Genomic DNA, 9,565 nt, shown 5'->3' with positions numbered 1-9,565 from the left:
AGCAAAGGGTCTGAATATTTAGGACCATGTGATATTTCAGTTTTTCTTTTTTAATAAATCTGCAAAAATGTCAACAATTCTGTGTTTTTCTGTCAATATGGGGTGCTGTGTGTACATTAATGAGGAAAAAAAATGAACTTAAATGATTTTAGCAAATGGCTGCAATATAACAAAGAGTGAAAAATTTAAGGGGGTCTGAATACTTTCCGTACCCACTGTATATATACACAATTGTTTAATTGTTTAATATTAATAATAATAATAGCAATTATTATAACATAATTATATACACCTTAATGAATAAATTACTAATTAATAATCTAAAAATGAATATTCATATAATTAATGAATATTCATATGTTTTTTTATAAAAAAAAATAAACATAAAATAACAACAACTAAAACTAAGTAAAATAAATTAAAATGAATAAATACTATAAAGACATTAAAAAACTAAGAAAAATGTCAAAACAAAACTAAACTAAAACTTTCAAATTAAAGTGAAAACAGAAGATCTAAAAATAAGATCTAATAATAAATAAACAATAATAAATAAAGCACAATATTAAATTATCTTTATTATAACACAGTTATATATTAATTACTACATTACTAATAATTAATTAAAAAAGAATATCCATATCATTATTATTGATGAATATTCATTAAAAATAACTGCAACTAAGTAAAATAAATAAAATGAATAAATATTAGAGTAAAGCACAAAAATAAATGCAACTGTTTTATGTAAAGAAATGTTTACACTTTTTATAACTTTTTATAACTATGATAAAATAATGTTCGAAAAGATTGGCTTCTAAATTTCACATTAAATATACGTGTACAGCGCTTGACCAGCTTACACACTTGATTTGCAAGATCAGTCATGTTGATATTCATCAGTAAAAAGGAAAAGCAGCTACTGAGGTCATATCCTGTTTCTTAAAGCCTCGCAAGGTTCTTCTGCTCTTCATGAATATTTGAATCGGCTCATGCATTATGCAGATGATTTCACGGCGAGCCGCTCTGAAAGTGAGCTCCAGTTTCCCCGTCACTGCTCTGTTTAACATGTGCTGCTCACATCTCAGTCATGAAAACAAATCATACTGCAAACGTACAGTATATACGTCCTCAGAGAGATCGAACAAAACACTCATCATTTACTTCTTTCTTCTGCTGAACACAAAGGAGACATCATTTCTACACAATGAGAGCGAATGCAGACAGACACTGTCATCTCCTTTTGTGCTTCACAGAAGAAAGAACACCATGAAGGTGAACGATGAACTATTATACTAAAATATCTACTAGAAACGTTTGTTACCAACCCAGCATGCTCATTTAAAGCAATTAGATATGCCATTTAATCATAATAAAAGCACAAAGTGAATTAGCATTGGCTTTCATCTCACTGCTGTCGTTACTGTCTCAGAACACACCGCAGTCAACATAAACCCCTCAGCCTTCCCCTGACCTTTGACCCCCAAACGCCCACCCTTGTGTCTCACATGATGGACTGCTTGACCTCTGACCTCAGTATTGATCTCTGTCTACATGACAGCTGGGCCAGAGTCCTTCTCAATAACTGGATTTGTTAAACACAGAGACTTTATTCAGAGAAAAGGCTTTCGAAAGAAACGACATCAAGTTTCCAGCTTCTCAGGTGAGAAAAAGAGCCTCATGTGTCTCATCAGAAGACAATGTCTCAAACTGTGCTCAGATTTGAAAAGATACCAAAGTCTGTAATCAAAATTTAAACGCAAGCATTTCTCGTCAAATGATCTGAGCTGCTCCATCTTCATTTTAAAGCTCGAAACTCTTACTGGGGTTTCGTCAACTAAAATGATTAAAAATAGTTTGCAGTAATTTACATCAAATAAAATATTAGAGTAGAGTGAGAAAAATTAAACTCGAAAAACTAAAAATCAAAAGTAGAAATGTTGCCATGGCAACTAACCAAAATAAGTAAAAAAAAAAACTAAAACTTAAATAAAAATAAAGCTAAATAGAAATATAAAAAACCCTCAAAACTGAAAAAAGACAAAAGCACATAAAATGACTAAACCTTAAACTAAAATCAAAATGAAAACTGAAAAAATAAAAATAAAACTTTTTTTTTTAATGTTAATACTTACTATAATAGTATAAAAATAACACTGAAATGTACTACACTGCACTGGGTGATCATTTGTGTCTATTTTAATTTCTCCTAAACATTTAAAAATATAAATAAAAAATAAAATGATAATAATAATATTTGAACATTTTCCTCTAATTATGAATGCAGATTTCAGTAACAAGAATATGATTTTAAAATCTGAATCTCCAACATTTATACACCCACACTTTCTTTTGTAACAGCTAAGTTTAATCATTTTTGAACGGCCTTTCCAGTTCTTCATAATTACTGGTTAAGGACTGAAAAAAAAAATCATATTCTAGACATTTTTGGTGTGAAGTACTCTTTTTGATTTAATAGATTAAGGATTCTCAGACATTTTGGTTTATGTAATTTCATAAAGTTTCCTGATATTAGTGGCTACTGAAGGACTTTTAAATCCTTTATAGAGATACAAAAAGCAATTTCCGTTCTAAAAAAATAAATCACTATTTTCAAAAATAAATCACAAAGTTTTCCAAGACCTGGGAAACATGAGATCCTTGTGAAATCATGCTTGTGTTGTGTGTTTTGGGATGCTCAGATGAACTGCAGGCTTTGGTATTTTAAATTATTGACAGAAACACTTTTTATGAACAGTCTTCTCTTTTTACACTTCGTTATAGAAAGTAAAGAGCAAATGGACAGACTGTACAAGATGAAACACAGCACAGATGGTTCATGAATTCCCCACTGACACTTTGACCTGCTACAAACTATCATGGGTAAACAACAATTACACATCCACTTATCCTAGTGTGTGCAGAAACACATTTCTGTCAAGGGTTTTAAAGGAACAGTTCACCCAAAAATGAAAATTTGCTGAAAATGTACTCATCCAAGATGTGGATGTGTTTGTTTCTTCATCAGATTTGGAGAAATGTAGCATTGCATCAGTGTCTCAGCAATGAATGCTCTGCAGTGAATGGGTGCCGTCAGAATGAGAGTCCAAACAGCTGATAAAAACATCACAATAATCCACAAGTAATCCACACCACTCCAGTCCATCAGTGAACATCTGGAGAAGACAAACGCTGTGTGTTTGCAAGAAACAGATCCATCATTAAGATATTTTTAACTAAAATACTCCATATTACATAATAATAACACTTCCTCCAGTGAAAAAGTGTTCTGGTGTGAATCAGGAGAGAAATCTGCACAGATCAAGCACCGTTTAAACAGCTCTAAACACATATGTGGCTGGAATATGACGTGAGAAACAACAGGAGATGGGCTTTTTCACTGGAGGAAGCGTTATTATGGATTATGGACTCGGTTTTTTTGCCGGAAACAACAGTTTGAAGATAAAAACGTCTTAATGATTGACTTGTTTCTTACAAACACAGATGTTTTGGTTTCTCAAGACATTAACTGATGGTCTGGAGTGGTGTGGATTACTTGTGGATTATTGTGATGTTTTTATCAGCTGTTTGGACTCTCATTCTGACGGCACCCATTCACTGCAGAGCATCCATTGCTGAGCAAGTGATGCAATGCTACATTTCTCCAAATCTGATGAAGAAACAAACTCATCTACATCTTGGATGACCTGAGGGTGAATAAGCTTTTAGCAAATTAGTATTTTTAGGTGAACTGTTCCTTTAAACTCTGGATTTGCTCACCGATTTCGCAGCTCTCTACATCTTGGATGACCTGAGGGTGAATAAGCTTTTAGCAAATTTGTATTTTTAGGTGAACTGTTCCTTTAAACTCTGGATTTGCTCACCGATTTCGCAGCTCTCTCCTGCGTAACCCTGCGGACAGAAGCAGCGGAAACCCTCTCCATGAGGAAGACACGTCCCTCCGTGCAGACAGCTGCATCTGTCGTCCGCTGTTAACAGAAAACACACACACACACAGGGTCTGGTGTCAGTGACGCTCTGGAGGTGATCCATCACAATCTGTCTGTGATTATGAAGCTGGCACACACTTGCAGACATACGTGCCCCGCGTGACCCGCTGAAAGACGGCCGCGGCGAGTCCTGAACGCCCTAATGAGAGTTTAGACGCACGTCAGCGAAGCCTCAGGGACAAAAACCTGCTAAATGAGTCCAGTTTTTCAAACATCATCTGTCTTACATTAAAGCACTGGCACGTTATTGACAGGAACGAGATTTGTACGTTTACCTGATGCAAACCTCACAGCCATAATGATACCATAAACACTAATATTAGCAGTAATAACAGTGATGATTCATTTAGACAGCACTACACAGCAGTATTAAATTCAGTTTTTGTTTAGGTGTTATAAATAAAACCAAATTGCAATATGGCTTCGTGTGATTATCAAATCATAAAAGCTGAGATTTAAATAAACAAATATATGCACTGCATGAACAAAAGAGAAGCTTAAAAAGCTAAATGGTGAAATGTCTGAAAATAAAGAAATGAAGACAGCCATAAATATTAGCATTTCAATTTGAATAATTATAAAATAATTATACTTATTTATAATTATATATTTATATAATGATAATAATAATGATAATGATTATTATTAACATTAGAAGTAGTAGTATATTCTTTTAAGTTATATTTTTATTTTGGTTAATATATTTAATAATAATAATAATCATTATTATTATTATTATTATGGAAATAAATGTATTATATTTATATTAAAATATATTCTTTATTAAAAAACATAAAATTATTTTAAAATGTACAAGTTTGATTATGCTTTTGAGGAAGAATTACACTGCAAAAAGAGATTTTCTTCCTCAGTATTTTTGTCTTGCTTTCCAGTACAAATATCTAAACGATTTTAAATCACTATATATTTACTGCAGATGCAAAAGACATAAAATGAAAAATGATCCAAATTAATTTATGCATAAAAAACAAATATCTGCCAGTGGGGTCAGAAAAATAAGCCTAATTCAAAGAGAAAATATTTGTTCTTGTTTTAAGCATAAACTATAAAAATATCTTAATTTTAATAACTTAAACTAAAGTAACTGTATCCTATTTTAAGAATGTTCACATACTTGTACAAGAAAACCAGATAAAAACACTTTTGCAGCGAAGTCACTGGAATGACAAAACTCTTCAGTATCTTTTTTTAAAAACGTTAAGACACTGCTGCATGTAAGGAACATATTCCAATAAGTTTATGCATGTATTTATCATTTCTAGAGCAATAGCAAATGTAGGTCTAGATTCACCCCTAAACGTCACATAAAAGACGAGCTGTGATTGGTCAGTTTCTATGTCAGTCAGTTTAAGTGGGCAGATCTTCAGTAGAATAAACTGCAGATTGAAGCCGATGTTCTGATGACATTCAGTCTGAACACACAACACTATCATTCAGTCCTGCTTTCTCTAGAGTCTCTCTTCATGACTCCTCACACACATATACCACAACCGTGTGAGTGTCTGTGTGTGTGTGTATGTGTATGTGTATGTGTATGTGTGTGCGTGTGTGAGTGCGTGTGTGTGTGTGTGCGTGCATGTGAGTGCGTGTGTGTGTGTGTGTGTGCGTGCGTGTGTGTGTGTGTGTGTGTCTTAAAGAAATAGCAGCCAAAATAACCTAATAACCAGCTGCTGTGATGTCTATTATTTAAAGGACAAAGAAAAAATAGAGGAAAAAATAACTTTTATAGCTTTAAGGATTAATCTATATTTAATTTAGAATTTAGTGTTTGATAACTTCAATTTCACTTTCTGTACATTTCTGCTGAAGGGCACAGGTAAATATGACATTTATTATAATATTTATGTGAAGATTGTTTTAAGTTCACTTAAATTAGAAGATATTTTTTAAAGTCTAATAAATGTTAAAATTGTTGATACTTACTTGCCTTCAGTCATAAAAAAAGATGCCATTAAACAAATATTAAAAATATACTGTCTTTATGTTTTTTGTAGATTTATTTGAACATTGAATGTGATATTATGGCAATATAAAAGTATATTTAAAAACTTTAATGTTAGGTGGGATTAATCGCGATTAATTTCAGAAAAATGTGGGATTAATTAGTTAATTTTTGTAATTGATTGACAGCACTAATATATAAATATATTATATTATATTTTTGCTGGGACTCTTTCTGCATGAATACTGAACATAAACAGCTTCAAATATTACAAGAATACAATTTACAAAGATCACAGTCCAGGATGGGTTCACTGTTACTGTCATTTACATCACTGAACGTGAATCTGTGTGAATTAACGAACCGCTCAACCAGTCGTGCGAGTTCAGAGCGGGACTATCAGTATAATTCTAATTCTTTTCTTACTCTTTGTTAGTCTGTCTTTTCCACTCTGTCTCTTACACTGATGGGCTTTATGAATACTTTTCTCTTGGATGCATTCAGGATCTGTTGTCATGGCAACTGTGCTGCGAGCGGCCGCCAATCATCCTCTCACTCCGCAGGCCACGCCCCCTCCTCTATCAGGCCTGTTTCCATTTAAAACAGCAGCAAACCGTCCCTTAGGCCCTAATTGCTTCATTGGGTTGTTTTTACCACACATGCAAATGAGCTTTGAGGTCCTTGAGGTCACACCAGCAGGGCATGATGGGATATACACAGAGAACTATATGTGACACTATATAATTGCTTTGTGAGGTTAAGAGGGTAACTGCAAACGTGCGAGGGGATTTTTAACAGAGCGACATGGAAATATTGCACGAAGAGAGAGCAAACTCTCTATGTGTGAGTGTGATAATCACGGTAAACAATTACCCATCAGGCAGACTGATTTAATTCAGTGTTTACACAGCTGCAAATCTACTTACACATCATCAAATTATCACAACAGCAGCGGAGGACTCGCACAATCTTCCTCAATACACTTCAAAGATATTACTAACACGCCGCTTATAATTAATACAAAAACCCTGTTATTTAGATTAAAATATCACACTTCAACAAATACAGTATTTATACTCAGGAGGGAATTGTCTTAATCTTTCGAAATAAAACTGATCTAAACATATCGTAAGTTTTAGACCATTGATATTGATATACTACTACAGATTCTATTAATATTTTTATTTTTATATTTTCTGTTTTCCTTTTAATTTGAGTTAAATTTGGTAATAATTTTGCGAGTGTTTTTGTCATTTTCATTAACTTTTAAAATGAATATATTAAGTTAATTTTTATTTATTTATTTTAGAACATTATTATTAGCTTTTTAAAAATATATATAATATTCTTTTAATTTATTTAAATAATTATTTCATAAATGAATTAATTTAATAATTTTGTGGGTGTTTTTGTCATTCACAAACACACAAACACACACACACACACACATACACACAGATTTTATTTCAGTTTCAGTTTTAGTTATTTTAGTACTTCAAGACAAATTAAATAAAAATTAGAAATGTTGCATCAGCAACTAGCTGAAATACATTTATTTTAATATTATTATTATTTTTTTTTTAAATATTTATATTTTAAATGTTTTATGTTTTAGTTTTATTTTATGATAAAAACTATATTATTAGTATTATATTATTTCTTTTAATACTCCATTTTTGTTAAATATTACAATTGTAACATTGTTTATTTTGTTTAATATTTTTATTTAATAATAATAATAATAATAATAATACATAAATATATATAAATTAATTTGTTGTTGTTGTTGTTTTAAATATAATTCCTATAATTATATTACAATATATTTAGTACAAAAATAGCTTTAGTTAATAATAGTTAGTTAATAATAATAATATTAAGTATTGGGTTTATTCATAATAATAATAATAATAATAATAATAATAGTTTTTTTATATAATTCTATTACTATTATTATAGTCAAGTTGAAACAGACCGAATCGCGCTTGATATGATATGTCACATTACTAGTTAAGCATCACTATTACTATTGCTCAGAGCAAACCCATGTATTAAAACTGGTGTGTAAGTGCTGGTGCTACAGACGTGAACGTGTTTCCTTCACATCAGTCGAGTCAATCAGTTCAGCCCACGGGCCTCATGTGATTGACAGCTGCTGTAACACTAAAGGTCAGATCCGGCCTTCTGCAGGACGACAGACGGGAGACGCCAGAGACATCAGTTTGTGTCAGTGCTGCTGCTTATAACACCAGCAGCTAAATCAATCCTCATGGACATGACGGCTCTGGTCTGAACCCTGCTGAGCCGCCTCGCTGTCTGTCTGAGGAGGAAAGGCCAGTTAGAAGCAAGATATCCTTCAACACAAGAGTGAAAGCAGAGAGAATGACTGGAGACCAACATATAAGAGCTGGAGTTAAAACATCGCCAGAGACGATCACAGCAGATGCTGAATGCTGAAGTGGTGCGCGCGCACACACACACACACACACACACACACTCTCACACACACACACTCTCACACACACACACACACACACACACACACACTCACACACACACATGTCTGTTGCATAGCACCCCGGACTACATTTCCCATCATTCTTTGCACAATTTGCACACCGCCCTGATTGCTCTGATTGCACACTGGTGTTTCTAATCACCTCACTCACTATGAGTATTGTTTAGCCTGTACCCCTTTCCGAGTCTCCGTGTTTTCCTTGTTTTGCCTTGCCTTGCCTGTTTTTGCGGTTTTGATCTTTGCCTGTTTTCTTGGTTTTCTCCCTCTCGTCTCGCCCCTGTTATTCTGTCTGCTGATCGGTGACCTACGCTAGCCCTGTGACTATTCTTGTGTTTTGCCCTCCATATACCTGTTTGCCAGTGTTTTGACCCTGCCTGTTGACCACGTCTCTTTAATAAAGCCTGCAGATGGATCCACATGTCTCACGTCTCGTCAGCCCCGTTACATTATTAGATCAAATTACATCACAAATAAAAGCATATGTCAGTATTTGCTGTTAAAATTCATAAATGTAAATCATTGTGGCAGACGAGAGATTGAACAGACATAGACTGTATATCATCTAGATTAGTCAATATATCATATTTCCTTTCAAATCAATGAACAAAACTTCATAATTGACCTACAGTCCACAACAATCCAAATGTTATTAATATTCATGAGCAACGCTAATAAGTTTTATAATGATCTGCCATGTCCTCACTAATTATCAAGGTTTGGTTGCTACACCAGACAATCAGCAGAACTGCTGTGAAACCTATTGTTTGTCTCACCAACATCCATTTTGACCTCCAAATATCCCTCAATGGCCATAAGCCTCTTCACTATAACAACTCTCACTATTATAAGCAAATCTCTGGGAACGTCTCATTAATATTCATGAAACCAATATGAATATTCATTTGAGTGAGCTCTCCACCCAAGCACATACTCATCACATAATTAAAGCCGACAAGAGTCTCTTTCCCGCACCTGGACATCCAACCACCTGCCACATCTGATTCACAGATTATCAAAAGACTGTATAAAACCACCAGTAACGGCAATGAATAAGAGAAATTGGAACACCAAATA

The 9,565-nt window shown here is 33.4% G+C and overlaps 1 protein-coding gene across 1 annotated transcript in view; it reads right to left on the bottom strand.

Moving 5' to 3' along the window:
- Nucleotides 1-9,565, bottom strand: part of LOC107552674 (neurocan core protein-like) — a 64,922-nt gene that overhangs the window by 16,978 nt on the left and 38,379 nt on the right. The window contains exon 9 of the mRNA XM_016234616.1: nt 3,885-3,989. Within this exon, the coding sequence (XP_016090102.1) occupies nt 3,885-3,989 (105 nt within the window). The remainder of the gene's footprint in view (nt 1-3,884; nt 3,990-9,565) is intronic.

This window comes from Sinocyclocheilus grahami, unplaced genomic scaffold (assembly GCF_001515645.1).
Source record: "Sinocyclocheilus grahami isolate Dianchi unplaced genomic scaffold, SAMN03320097.WGS_v1.1 scaffold456.1, whole genome shotgun sequence".
In the NCBI taxonomy this organism is placed as follows: Eukaryota; Metazoa; Chordata; class Actinopteri; order Cypriniformes; family Cyprinidae; genus Sinocyclocheilus; species Sinocyclocheilus grahami.
Note: the sequence above shows the minus strand (reverse complement) of the source record. Positions and strands in the feature narration are given on the sequence as shown.